At 37.0% G+C, this 15162-nt stretch overlaps 1 protein-coding gene across 4 annotated transcripts; it reads left to right on the top strand.

The window, feature by feature from the left end:
* The first annotated feature begins 1571 nt into the window (after positions 1 to 1571).
* Positions 1572 to 15162, top strand: LOC129441472 (phospholipid scramblase 2). 4 transcript variants are annotated; one of them, XM_073858774.1, is made up of 9 exons: positions 1572 to 1800; positions 2468 to 2528; positions 7509 to 7709; positions 9028 to 9092; positions 9505 to 9547; positions 10324 to 10544; positions 10723 to 10884; positions 13142 to 13303; positions 13621 to 15162. In XM_073858774.1, the coding sequence occupies exons 2-9, from the start codon at positions 2516 to 2518 to the stop codon at positions 13678 to 13680; spliced, it is 927 nt and encodes a 308-aa protein (XP_073714875.1). In that variant the 5' UTR covers positions 1572 to 1800; positions 2468 to 2515; the 3' UTR covers positions 13681 to 15162. The 4 variants fall into 4 exon arrangements, with proteins under 4 accessions (XP_073714875.1, XP_055057117.2, XP_055057121.2 ...); XM_055201142.2 differs by lacking the exon at positions 1572 to 1800 and adding an exon at positions 2253 to 2365 and having other exon boundaries at positions 2465 to 2528; XM_055201146.2 differs by lacking the exon at positions 1572 to 1800 and adding an exon at positions 2273 to 2347 and having other exon boundaries at positions 2465 to 2528.

Here is a 15162-nt window from a genome sequence, read left to right as displayed (position 1 = left end):
ATTTTTATGAATGGTTTCAAGGTGGGGATCAGTTGAAGAGAGGTATGAGCACTGAGGTATAAGCACATGTCGAAAGCCCTACTGGTGTGGTGAAGTGCTCATCGTGTGAATTTCCCAACAATTATTGTTTGCAGGACACTGATACTAAATACAAAATGCCAAAATTACTGCTAAATTACTGCAAAAGTAACATCAAATAATTACACTTTCTGTTCCTACAGAATGCAGACAACATAAAGACGTTGAACAAATGCTGCATTTTAAATATGAAAAAGTTGGAACTGGAAATTTAACAACTGGAGAAAGATACAAGAAGGCTATATATCTTTAAAATAACTTGCCTTGACTGAAGGGACAATACTTAACTGCACCACAAGCATAAAAATAAAACAAATGACCGTACTTGACTTGTGTGTGTTGTATATTTAAACTTACAGACAATCAGAATTTATTTTTAATTGTAGGTCAGTACACTGCAATTATATGGATTTAGATATAACTTCTTTTGTCACTTCTTTAAAGCTGCAGTTTGTAAATTTTAGCGGCATTCAGTGGTGAGGTTGCGAATTGCAACAAACGACTCAGTCCACCGCTCACCCCTCGCTTTTGAAACGCATAAGTAGCTACGGTAGCCGCCACCGGAAAAACATGTAATTGACTTAGTAAAAAAGTTTGTCCATTAAGGGCTTCTGTAGAAACATGGCGGCACAAAATGGCGACTTCCACGTAAGGGGACCCTCTGTGTATGTAGATAAAACGTCTCATTCTAAGGTAATAAAAACATAATGGTTCATAATTAAAAGGTCTTTATACACCCCTGATAATATAGTTTTGTATATTATTTTGCATTTCTGTCAAGAGGTCCTTCTAAAAATTACACACTGCACCTTTAACAATATAATTGTTAGAATTAGAAGTAGTGCTGTGGCTATCATAAAATGGGGTAAGATTGTAATTTATTTTTAACATAAGTTTAACTATTTGAGAAGCCTATCACATACCATATAATTAAACACATGTCTATATTGTATTAATTATTATTGTATCAAATTGTGTTTAGTTTAGTATACAAGTTCATTGATAGTGATTTATAAAGTCAAATAAAATGTCAGAGAGTCTAATACCATGGCACTTACATTTCAGTTTTAGTGGAAGTCTTTAAGCAACAACTGAGACTTGACAGTTAGCCTGCCCCAGACCAGGCTAGTTTCCAAGCATAAGTTCCCATAGGGACTAAGTTCTAACTGTTTCAAGTTTGCTTAATGGAACCGAATCGACTGACAATAAGTCTGACTTTACAAAATAAGCCTGGCTTATTTCATAATCTTGTTTTATGGAACAGTCCTCATGAACCAGCTCAAGAAGCCAAAGATTAAAGCAAAAATACGTATACAATCAGTGGTGTAGTGCAGGGTATACGCAGGGGGCTACATACAGATGGAAAATAATTGTTCAGATTCCTGTTTATTACAAAAAGTTTTGCAATTCAACATTTCCCTTTTTAACCCATTGTTGCTTAATAGGAGTCTTGTGGCTACAGCAAATGCGTCAGAGAAAATGGGAGGAGATTTTTATAAAGTAAACGATCGCTTCTTGCTTGGGCGTATACTCAAACATTTAACATTTACTTTACAATCGGAAGTGTAAAGCGAAAGTATAAAGGTCGGTGGGCCTATCTAAAACTTTCTCGTTTTCAATATCCTAATAGTTGGATCAACAACAAGGAATTGCTTTGTGTTTTTTTCTTCCTTGAGGCTTGTTTGTGTTGCAGTTCAAGCCTGAGGATCTGAGATAAATTGAGTTTTCTTTATGTATTTGCGTTGCTTTTATAGGTTACGGCTATGCAAATCAAATGGTTATTTGCAGCATTTAGTGTTATATCTGTTGGCAATTAATTTGTTACAGAACTGTATAGTGCCTGAGTCCAGAATCACTAAATATGCAATAATCCTTTTATCTAAAAGATAACTACCTTCCAGTAATAGCAGCCATCAAAATAGTATTATTTAGATGTATTTTGATATCGCAAAATTGTATTATGTGTGTATTAATTTAATCATTTTTGTGCACGCTTGTTGAAATTGCACGATGTTGAAAACTGTACATTTCTTATTTTCTGTCTTCGTCTATTTATTCTCACGTTTGCACGTTGTAATGTGACATTGTCCTTGACTATCGTATGAAACACTAAAATCCATATAGCCGTCGCCACACCCACTTGTGTGACGTCACGCCTTCATCGTTTCAGTATGTTTTCATACTAAACAAGTTACGGTGGCTTGGCACGCACATTGTTCACCGATTTCATTGAGATCTGTTTTAAACCGTTTTCCAGTTGGTTTTGCGTGTTCGTTAGCGTTTTAATGTACACTGATTTTTATTTAAAACTGGACTTTATCTCTTTCGGTCCTGTTTAACCTGTTTCTACTTACAAAATCTCTTAACATTTTCTTCGCCCACATAGTGACTCGCTCCGGACTGAGAGGAGGCCATAAAAACACATTCTTGCTTCAACATGTCTGGACCAGGTAACGCTATTCTTTACATTTCCTTGAACAAAAACATTGGATGTTTGTGTTTTTAGATGTGTTGCAACAGATACAAAGATGTACGATTCACACAAATTGCATGCTCTACATTTCCTGCAGTAATAGTCTATTAATATATGAATTAGATTTAATTTACAGTATGATATATTGTATGTTTTAATGGAAAATGGTTTTAATGGTGTGTCTTTTGGTGAAATATAAACTTTCCCTATAGTTCAACAGGAAATAAAGACAGGGTGTTATTGTTTCACTTTCATTGATTTCCACAGGATGTGCAATTATAGCGTCTTGTGTTACATTATGCCAATGTTTTACTACAGATCTGGTCAAAGATCTGTCATCTTGTCTTTACTAAAGATTTTGTCTTTTACCACCCAAAACTATGAATACAGCTGAGCTGACCATATGCACCTCATATTTAATGATCTTAGATAAAGAACTATGACAACTATGGGAGGGGATGTATTAGGACTCAGATCACTCAGATGACATTTAACTTTAAAATACTCCCATACTGAACCTATCAGCCCTTTTATGAGAAAGGGAGTGAGTAAAACACACCAACAATAACTTCTGGTTTATGTTTACTTGTAAGTCATTTTTCCAAAGCATGACTCTGTCAGTCAGTTTCAAAAGGGCTTGTAATCCTTTGAGTGAGGTGATAGCAGCAGTGGCGGCTGGTGCTAAAAAAAAATTGGGGGGGGGGGGTGCAAACAAACTTAAACTGTGATAATGCAGGACTATAAATAGCCATTTATCAGGTGATGAATATCATAATGCTTAGCTAAAATCCCGAAAAGCTTAGGCCCTTCATAATCAGGGGGGCAGGGTTTCATATTTCTTTTAAGCTCTCCCCGTCGTCATTGTTTAGCGGACCCCCACCTGCTGTTAGCATTCCATTGACTTCCATTCATTTTGGCGTCACTTTGACAACGAATAACTTTACATCTGAGGCATTTAAAGACTCCATTATTTCTAAAGAAACACGAAAATGTATAAAAGGCTCCATTACCATGTATCTTACGTTATGGCCCTGTAGAAGCAGTTTTTTAAAGGGGCCATGGTATGAAAATCTGACTTTTTCCACGTTTAAGTGCTATGATTGGGTCCCCAATGCTTCTATCAACCTAGAAAATGTGAAAAAAGATCAACCCATTAACTTAGTTTTGGTAAACCATTCTCTACAAGCACATGAAAAAATAGGTCGTTGAAATTTGGGTCTCCTTATGATGTCATAAGGAGCTCTTATTATAATAATACCGCCCCTAAATCTGCACTATCCAACCAAAGCACTGCCATTTAGTGCAGAGAAAAGTACAATTGGGTTTTAATTGCAACAAACCACCATCATTGTGATCAGTGTTTGAATTTCAACAGCTCATTTCCATTTTTTAGGACACACCCAAAACGGCACATTTTTGCACACACCTACAAAGTGGCAATTTTAACATGTTATAATAAATTATTTATATGGTATTTTGAGCTAAAACTTCACATATGTACTCTGGGGACCCCAAAGATTTATTTGACATCTTAAAAAAGTCTTGTGCCATGGCCCCTTTAAAAATAGGCTTACGACTGCGTCATAACCTGTCATAACAGTAGAGAAATTACCATATGGACAGGAGGAGAAGCTTGTAGGCAATCTTTTACTGTATATGAGGCATTCGGGTGGACGTGGAGGCATAAAGTCAAGGGATATTATTAATCCGAATGCTTACCAAAACTTGCTCCTGTTCACGCTCGCCGTCCCTGCAAGATTCGGTGGGTGATTCAGATGTCTTTTGGCATGGCTATTAGAAGACTTTCAATTGTCAGACAAGTTGCTCACGTGACATCTACGTCATCAAGCTCAGTTTGAGTCTGCGCAGTACGCTCGACCCCCAGGAAGTGCACGCTTCTAATTGACTTCACTTGTCTCCGTCGCTGTGTTCATTTCTTGTTCATAATTCCAAATGCAGCCTACACCAGACAGCGAGTAAAGACAAAGCCAATCAGAAAGCAACATGGGTTAAAGAGGTGGGACTCAAGAAAGGCAAAGGCAGCCAATCCTATTAGCGACTTGAGTTACGGAGGCGGGACTTGTTGCAGAGAACGAGATTTATTAACCGTTTGTGTACCATCTGTAGCGCTATTTTTACAGAATAATCACGGACGTATATAATCGGTAGGTCTTTTATTATGAAAAATGTAAAAAATAGGAGATTTATAAAATTGTGAACATCATACTGCCATAGTGTGAATAATATGTAATCATGTAATCCATAAAAAAGTAACAGTAGTCTGATTACGAGTATTTTAAAATGTAGTTGAATCTAATTACAAGCACTTGATTTTTGGAATCTGATTACGTGATCCAGATTACATGTAATCCATTACTACCCAGCTTTGCACATGCACACAAACACACCAGAGGTTGCGTTAGACTTTTTCAAATGTAAGCATTCTACCATCAATTATTATCCGTCATTTCATACACTGTAAAAAATACTTTGCTGCCTTAAAATTTTTTGTTGAATCAACTCGGATTTACAAGTCATTTCAACTTACTATTATTTATCTTGACTAGAGATGAGTTGTTATAACTACAGGTGAGTTGTTATAACTTATAAAATTAAGTTGACTTTTCTCAACTATATTTTATAAGTTGTAACAACTCATCTCTGTTGACATGACTTGTAAATCTGAGTTGATTTGACAAAAAATTTTAAGGCTGCAAAGTATTTTTTACAGTGTATGTTAATGATAATGCATAACAGGGAGATTTTTTATTATTTTGTTTTATTTTTCATATAAGCTGATAGATAGATTTACCTATCACTGGGACTCTCTTCCCACAACAGAAGTCTCTTGTAATGACCTTTGTGCTAATATACAGAAATATCTTCAGCCTGCTCCCAAAGAAAAGCACTATTCTCTTTGCCTAATGGCTATCAGTACTGAATAGACCATGTCTCCCTTGTGTCTGGTTGTCTCGTCTTGGAAATATAATTATGGCTGAATGTGCCAGTATGGTTGAGGATATAGAGACTAAGGGTGTCACGATTTCGATTTTAAATCGAAATCGATCGAAATTAAGTTACAACCTTGAACTTCGAATAAAAAAATGGGATTGTCGATGATGCCACGTCCCATGTCACGTCCGGTCGGCTTGCCAAGCAGGGGAAAATAAACCTCTCAGAAGTGCCTTTAAAAACATCCATCCAGCGGAACGCGATTTATATTTTAAACACGAGGGATGTATTGCTACAACTCCTTGAAATGCATAGATCTGCCTTCGGAGTTCGGACAGAGCGCAGCTCTCTGCACGTGCACATGCACTTTTCTGTCTGTAAACGCTCGTTTTTTGAGCTCGACAGCTTATAAAAACTTATTTCTGGGTTCTTTGGCTTGTTAGCTGTACATATTGTCACACAGCAGCTTTAAGGCATTATTCTGTTTTTTGTTATAAGCCAGAAATGACAAGGAGGCGGCCTCTCTCAATACAAAGTCAATGGAGACGGTTGGATTGTTTTCCCCCCGGTGGGCGTGGTTTTCAGGTTATGACGCGCTGCGCTCTGTCTCTATACTGTCCATTTCTGTATTCATGATTATTTGGGTGGGGCTAAAACGCGATGATGCACTGGAGCCACAGAGCATGGCCCCGCCCCTAACACAATCGCGAGCATCCGTTCAGGTTGTAGCATTATTTATTTAAAAGTTGAGCAAGACTGCAGCTTTCCCGCGAGGGACGTCACTTCTTATATCCTGAGATACCATCCTTTGATAGATTTTTTTTTTTAAGCAGCATAGATGCATCATTCACTGTCTTTGATATCCCACAGTGCTGTGTGTTTGTGTCTATGAAAAAACCTAATTGATCAAGCAGGGTCGGGCACTCAGATTGAAAATGTCTTCCAAAGAGTTTTAGCTTTAGCTTTTAACAACATTTGATTGCATTTCTATCAATATATTAGTCGCTTTTTAATATTTAATTTATTATCACTAAAGCTCTCTGTATTTATTTCTTCTCTGGGGATGCCTTTGTGCGCAAACGCTGGCTGTCATTGCAGTTTCAGCAAGGCAACAAGACCGCATGTTCGTGGTAATAAGAGGATTCACCTCATATGTAAAGTGCTTTGAATGGAGTGCACAAAAAAGTGCTTTATAAATGTAAGAAATGTATTATATTTAAAGAGTGTGTGTACACTATTACACTGATGAGTTGAGTCTCCAGGGATGGAATGGATTTGTGACATCTCACAGATGCTGATTTACTTTTTCCCAGAAAAGCTCTCCAAAAAAGTCTTCGGAAAGCTAGTGCCTGTGAAATAGAGAAAGTGTTAAACATTTAACCAGAATTGCACTCCATGTTTTTCTATAGAGATAACTACTGTTAACACTATCAGTAATGTATATAAAAAGCTTTTGTAATACAAAATTATGTATGAGTTACAATTAGTTCACAATACACTGCATCCCATCCCCCTGATGAAGCATGGTGAAGGAATTTTAATGGCGTGGGATAGTTTGCGGAAGAGCTTGATGCATTTGATTAACAAATTTCATCAGACACTGATTTGAAGTTCAAAAGGCTAACTCATAATAAATGGACAAATAGCTATGTAAATAAACCACAGAGTATCTAAAGCTCTGACTTAAAGCTACAATCTTAAGCTACTGTATTATGATGTATGCAAAATCAGCGACACTCTTAGAACAGATGTGTTAAAAACAACACATCAATGTTATTTTAGGGACAACACACTAAATGCATTGTCCCAGAATCCACACATCTCTGTTATTATTAAAACAACACTTTTTGTGTTACTTTTAACACAAGCAGCATAACACAAAAAGTGTCAGAAAATTAACACATCCTTTCTTAAGAGTGTAGTATAATATGGTTTATTCTTCTAATGACATTGCTTATTATTTGACTATAGAAAGATTGCTCACTTATTGCATTTTATTTATCAGGCTATCCATCACCAAACCAACCTCCATATCCTATGCCCCAGCAAGGAGGACAGTACATGCCCCCTTATCCCATGGGAGGCTATGGAGAACCTGGGCAGGCTGCCCCACCACCTGGATTCCAAGTCGGGTATCATTCAGTTCCAGATCAGCCGGTCATGTATCAGCCTGGTCCAGCTAGTTCACCATCTCCACAGTATGGAGGTAAAGAGAAATAAAAAGTGTGCATATTATTAGCAGCTGTTTGAGTTTGCTTTTTTCTTCTTACAGCTAAATAGTGATAAAACTAAAATAATCGTTGTTCCACTAGATTCATTCACTGGCATTGTTAATCAGTTAGGTTCCATGTTTACCAATATGTGTAACTGGATGACAAACCTTGGCGTTTTTTTAGATCCGGTGTTGGGTCTATTACTAAAATCAAGAGTCTTTTAAAGAACATTTTGGTAAAGATTATTTATGCATTATAACATCAAAGGTGGACTACTGTTATTCCCTCTGTCTGGGATTGCACTGAGCTGCTCCAGACTATTTGTAAATGAGCAGCCAGACTACTACATTCAGACTACTGAATGGCACCAGTAAACGTGAGCACATTACTCCTTTGGTTGCCTCTTCTCTGGCTGCCCATTTATTTCCACATTTTCCTATTAGTTTTAAAAGCTTTTTGTCCACTTAGCCTATGTGCTGCATTAAGATCTCTCTGAACATCTAGTCAATTACTGCTTTTAGTCTCTCGTTCATGTTTTAAGGCCAAAGGTGACCAGGCTTTCACATTATCTGCTCCTAGGCATCCTTTTCCTGCATTTTCTTCTTCCCCCTCGATCACTATGTCCTGTATGAAGAACCACTTTATTTAATGGTTTGTTTTATATAATTTGAACAGCTCTTTAGTTTTAAGCGCTGGTTTTAAATGCGCTTAATAAATAAATAAACTAAACTAAACTGTAGTAAAAAATATTTATCTAAAGGGTTAGTGTTCTTAAAATATATGTCTTTATTTTAATCTGCCGGGGTTTATTCAAGGAATAATTTACGACAGGCCATTGAATTGTGATAATGTGGTACTACGCGAAGCAGAGCATTATTTTCAAATAATTCAAAGGATTGGAGTCAATTTTTTGCTTATACCACCATTACCACGGTTGCTCTGGTGGTTATTTTAAGATTTTGTCAGGTCAGGTGTGGGGTTATTGAAAAATAATCCATACTCGTGGAACAGAATAATGCATTTAACAGTCCCTTGGTATCATTTGTGAACTACTGTAATATATGAAACCAAAATATTGGTTTGAAATGGCAACTGACCAATTAGAAATGAGTATTCCAGATAGCACTGTAGTTATTTGTTTTAACTTTAGCTCATGTGTGCCGCTTAAATTAAATTGGCAGATAGTCATTTAAACTATTAAACTAGTATGCTAATTTGTGGATTTCATAGCACTTATAAAAAGTTTTGTACTGTAAAGGCAATGCAATATGTTTATTGCTGACTGATGATCTTTCTCACGACTTTCTCCAGGTCCTGCACCTGCCCCTGTGTCAGTGCCCGCTGGAGTGCCACCTGGTCTGGAGTACCTCACTCAGGTGAGCTTACCTCGATCTCGCTCTTATGGTGCATTCACACAGAGCGTAAGGGCTGATGCTTCCCATTCACTTTTAATGGGTGGCGTCATGCGTTGCCAAACTGAATTGTGGCTCCGTCGGCGCGGCGTTACTGCCGTTGCTCACGGCAGAAGTTGAACATTTCTCAACTTTTAAAGTGGCAATGCGTGTGTCAGCCAATCAGATCGCCTTATGCAAATAACCTAGGCAAAGCCAGCCAATTACGTTTATGGAAGACCGGAGCATGTGTAACGGCCAATGTGATTGGCTGTTGGCCACGCTTCAGACAAGCCTTCCGTCAAGCGTTAATGCTTTCGCCGCGTGTGAATGAACCATTATACTGAACTTGTATATAAGGTTTTTTTATTTTATTTATATAATGTGTGTGTTTCAGATTGATCAGATCCTTATTCACCAGAAAGTGGAGTTATTAGAAGGTAAGACTTTATTTGTTTTTAAGTTCAACACAAAAAGAAAAGATTTAATTTTTAACTCAGCTGTGTGTTCTGTCCAATATTTACCCAGCATGGGTTAAAAACAATGCAGCATTTTTTTTAAAGTGTAGAAAAAGTGAAACTTAAAAAAATAAAGTACCTCAAATCGCAAACACAGATACTACAGCAAGATCACAACAGTGAGCAACATGCAAAAATATCAGTAACCTACATCTTCTGATATTAAAGAAAAAGAAAGGTAAAGTAAACACAGGCTACATGTAGCGTCTGCTAGACATTTATTCTGCAAAAATAGTTTTATCATTGATGATTATTCATTACACCTGGTTTTAATAAAGCAAACAATAATAACAACAATATATTGTACAGTAGAGATCAAAATTAGAGAATATAAGCTGTGGATATATCAATATTCTACTAGTGTGTTTTAAAATATAACCAAGACACTTCAACAAAAACCTTTATTTTGTGGAAAACCCTGATGAACAATAACCATTGTAGCACAAAAGAAGATTACAACCATTTTTTTAGGATTACATTTGTCAAAAATTTAGTAAAATAGAGGACTTTGTGATACTCCCAGTATGAGTATTGTGTAGATATTTATAAACATATAAACACTAAAAATGTATGGGAGCATTAAAACCATGTGCAAGTATTTTGTTATGTAGTGAACCTTTCTTATTTACGGTATTAAACAAGTTAAATTGAATTAGTTAAATTAGAAAATGTGATCAAATTTTCTCTGTCCTCGACAGCATTCATTGGCTTTGAGACCAATAACCAGTATGAGATCAAGAACAGCCTCGGCCAGAAGATCTACTCTGCCAAAGAGAAAAATGACTGCTGCACGCGTAACTGCTGTGGTGCACTGCGCAGCTTTGACATGAAGATCAAAGATAATTCTGACCGAGAGGTCATACGGCTCATCCGACCTTTCCGCTGTGCCACCTGTTGGTGCCCCTGCTGCCTGCAAGAGGTATAACGACATGTCATATCAATTATCAATGTAATGTAAAGATAAAAAAATAAAATAAAATCTGAGTTATAAATATTATAGGGAGGTCATGGAGTCTTATAGTCCTCACTAAAAAACACCTCTGTCTATTCTCCTGAACAATCTGTCACTAAGACTTATGTAAACATTTCACCTTCAGCTCGAGGTGCAGGCGCCTCCAGGAACGACCATAGGATATGTAAAACAGGACTGGCACCCGTGCTACCCAAAATTCTCAATTCAGGGAGCGAACAAGGAGACATTGATGAAGCTTGAGGGGCCCTGCTTGGCCTGTAACTGCTGTGGTGACGTGAACTTTGAGGTAACTTTTTTTAACTAAGAGCACATGACTTTCAGACGTGTCATACAGGAAAATATTCTAAATATCTATACATTATATTATAGGGTTGTAGCTGTACATGTATTCATACCGGACCGTTTCGGTACAGGGCTTTCGGCACATGTGCACCGAATGCAATCTTTTGTGTACGGAACATGTTTCCACACAAACATATTAAGTGGCGGAAGTCTCCGCGTTCAGCGCAAATTCCGCCCTGCAGCTGATTCTAAAGTTTTCATTGGTCATGTCAATATGTCATGCCCTGCTGTTGGGTTAAATTAACCCAGAAAATGTTTATATTTGGCCCAGCAAGGGGTTAAAACAACTTAGCATTTAGGGAATTAAAGGGAAATTTGATCGCTAGAAACATTAATCTTTATTGAAAGTGGGTCATATTTGTAGTCGAAATGTAACATAAATTGTGTGCCTATTTGACAGAGAAAAGACAGAACGTGACTTTAGGGCACATTTGTCTTGAAAACTACAACTCCCACAATGCACAGCTCTGCAAGCCACTCCCATTAATCGGAACACCGCTCAGATATGCTATTGTGTACATAAATGCCACGTTAGTATAACATAGAAAATAAAAACACTCGCTAGACATCCGTTTATCCCTGCAGGCTTTGGCTGTCGCTTCCAGTTTAGGATTCTAAAATATGTATCCAAGACGCAGCTGTCCATATATGGTACGAAACTTGGGTAGGAGCACGCTTCATTCAGTTTCTGATTTATTTTTGCGCATCCTGCACACAAACGCGTCCACCGCACAATATGTATACTCCACAGATGCGCTGGCTCACTGCTTGTGCTCGTAAGCCGAAACACATCTGTGAAATAAACATGCGCAAATACCTCTCTTCTTGCCCGGGAACATTCACCAAACAAATGTCTATATCCTGATCTGATGCGAAAATTTTATACAGAAAGCACACAGCGAGATTACAGGCACTACTAGTTCGTCCAAGCTCAAGCCAGTCCAGGCTCCTCTACGCAGCTGAAGCTGTATTGTGGCTCATAAAGGTGCAATGAACACGCTTGCGAAATCACCCTCTTGCATGTCATATCGATTACCTTCCGCTATTATTGTGACATGAAGTCTGGCTCGCTCCACAATGTCTGTTAGCTTAGCTTAGCATAAAGATGGCGGCTGATTGTTTTTTCATCTGTGTTCATATATTTTCGTAAGTCTCACCCACTTAACTGTAATAGGTCTGTAGCCTGAGTGGGTCCCACCCGTATACCCCACCTTGGAAAAATGAGGAATGAGTGTCTGTAGTCTTTCACCCTCGACAAAGATACAGCAGTTCCTTCTTTCAATGACGCAAAATTATGATTTTTAAGGAAGTGCAACACTGAAATCTATATTTCTCCCATCTCAGGGGAAACTGAGGGAATGATGCACCACGATTCAAAAACATGACTGGGGTTCTTACGATACAAAGCTTAATGCAAATCGGTGAAGTGTCCCTTTAAACAGCCTAACATATGTTAAATTACAACTCAATGCTGCAATTATAAAACATAAACATTAATTTAAGTAAATTAAAATAAAACAAAAAAGTACTATCAAAAACGTAGCCCTCCAGATCATTTTATCCAGTGTGGTAACCCTTGCTCACAAAAAGGTTGGAGACCCCTGGTACAATGTGTACATACTAAAGTGTAAGTGTAAATAAGGGGTAAGGTATGATTGGCTAAAGCTCAAAATATGAATTTTCGTCTCACACATTCATATCGTTTCCCTTCACATTTACCCAAAGGAGTCATTTGGATTACTCTTAAAATATAACATGACTCATTTTAACATTCATATAAAATCATAGTCATATACATCTAAAAATGGCATTTTATGTTTGGGCGAACTTTTCTTTTAAATACCCTCACTGTCTTACTGTGCGACAATGCTTTCAATGTGGATAGCAGGCACTGGTACATCTTGAGCTGTCAACCTGATTGTTTTGGGTTGAATGGATCACATGACTGTATCATGACTAAACAAATGCACATTGTTTTCAAATATCTCCATGAAAACTGCATTGTTACATCTGTCTGCTTGGCAGAGTCAGTTAGTGTGGATAGGAGGCTAAAATAGAGACAGAGATGCATGCTCAACTTTATTTAGACTAATGTGGATGTAACTCGGCCGTCCAGAATCAGGACTCAACACCTTTGATACAGTACGTGCCAACATAACATTGTCCAAGTGTTTCACTATAGGTTTTATTGCTTTATTTAGCTAAAAGGCAAGGATGGTGGGAAGTCTATTGGCCGAATCAGTAAGCAGTGGAGCGGACTGTTAAAGGAGGTCTTCACTGACACTGACAACTTTGGCATCAAGTTTCCTTTAGACATGGATGTGAAGATGAAGGCTGTACTTATGGGTGCCTGTTTCCTTATTGTAAGTATTCAGTTAATAGCACACTTCAACCTTGCTGTTTTTATTCTCTTGTTAATGTGACGTCACACTGATAAAGCCCCGCCCACAGACACTCACTGACTGGTTAATTTTACCAATAGGCATTTTGGGACATGCTATAACAAATTATATGTGGGGTATTTTTTAGCTGAAACTTCACAGACACATTCTAGGCACACCATGCCCTTTATACATTTATACATTTTCTATATATTATGTACCACAAATCAGATACACTAGAACAGTCTTATCTACTATGTATTTGCACTGACTCAGTCTTTGTTTTTTTTCTCTCATAGGATTTCATGTTCTTTGAAAAAGTTGGAGACTCTAACCAGCGCAATACTGTGTTTTCTTAAGCATGTTTCCAATTAGTAACTTAGGAAGGAACCTCAACTTTAATTAGTACCAAAAACTACATACAGCTGGCGCTCCAGTCAAAGGAATGTTCATGGTCATTTTGTATTGCAAAATTTACAATGCTAGACATCGTACCATAAGTGCCTGTTGACTGGGTGCCTTTTAAACAATCATGGTATAGAAAAATACAAATCACTGATACAGAAGCAGCTGACATTTGTTTGTCAAGTGTTTTTGTTCCTTGATTTTTTTTCTTGCAATTTAATAGTCATATATAACCTTATACACGTGTCTAGGTATTTTAAGATTATGTTATGTAGTAATCATGTTTACCTGGAATGTATTGATTATGTTTTGTGAGGATAAGGCAAAGAAATCAGTTTGTTTATACATCACAGGCTGAAAATTATTTACAGTACCTATCCAGAAGTAACGTTAAAGTCAGTTAACACGTCATGAAAGCAAATCTGTAATTTTCTTCATAGGCTTGAACACATAACACTGCAGTTATTTAGATTCAAGGTTTTCCTTTTTATACAGTACACACACTGCAAAACAAAGGTGCCAAAATTGGTTTTTGCAGAGATGCCATAGAATGAACATTTTTCTTAACTTGTTAAGTTATGAAGCAATATGACAAGCTAGTCATAGACTACCAAGATGAAATTGGTATTGGATATTTTTTAGACAATATGAAGTACATTTAGTGCATCACCAAACCAGTTCCTACCTAACTGCCTAAGAGCCTTTTTTCACTATGAAGAACCTTTCTGATGTTTCATGGATGTTATATGATCTTCCACACTGACAAACAGCCATTTAAAAACTTTTATCTTTATAGTAGTGAGTAGCCAGGCTGTGTAAATGATTTGTTACAGTATTGCAGTTTTTAACTCATTCAACTGGTGATTTAACACTTTATTAACATAATAAGTATACATTTAAGAATGAATAACAACTCTTCATCAGCATATAGGGGCCAGACAGGGATTAGACTAGTCCTAGACTAAAATAAATGTAAGAGCTGTCCAAACTGAAAACAACTACTAGTTATATTTTTTAATTAAACTAAGGCCTAGTCCTGGTTTAAGCTAATCCCTGTCCAGGAAACTGGTGCAGGCGTGCATTGCAATAATACACAGATATTCCAACTACTTCAATATCTTGATTTGTAGTGGATATAATACGTCCTTATCTACACACTTAAGCCATTTTTATACATGTTATGTATGTGTGTTTTTGTGTGTTTTTTTCTTGTAGTATATATCAGTGTAATGTTATAAATATACAGACATTGTATTGTTATATTGATTTGTAGAATGTATCACAACCGTGTCTAGAATCAAGTTAATAGCATGCATGTGTAGAGCTTATACTACTTTATATTGCCACGTGAACATTTTCAGTAATAGATAAAAATATGTACACTGTTCAGAAAGGAAGAGAAAAAAACTGGAAAATAAATAAATGATTAAAAAATA

The sequence above is a fragment of the Misgurnus anguillicaudatus genome, chromosome 21 (assembly GCF_027580225.2).
Source record: "Misgurnus anguillicaudatus chromosome 21, ASM2758022v2, whole genome shotgun sequence".
Classification (NCBI taxonomy): Eukaryota; Metazoa; Chordata; class Actinopteri; order Cypriniformes; family Cobitidae; genus Misgurnus; species Misgurnus anguillicaudatus.
The sequence above is the reverse complement of the archived record's forward strand: the minus strand, read 5'-3'. Positions and strand labels throughout refer to the sequence as shown.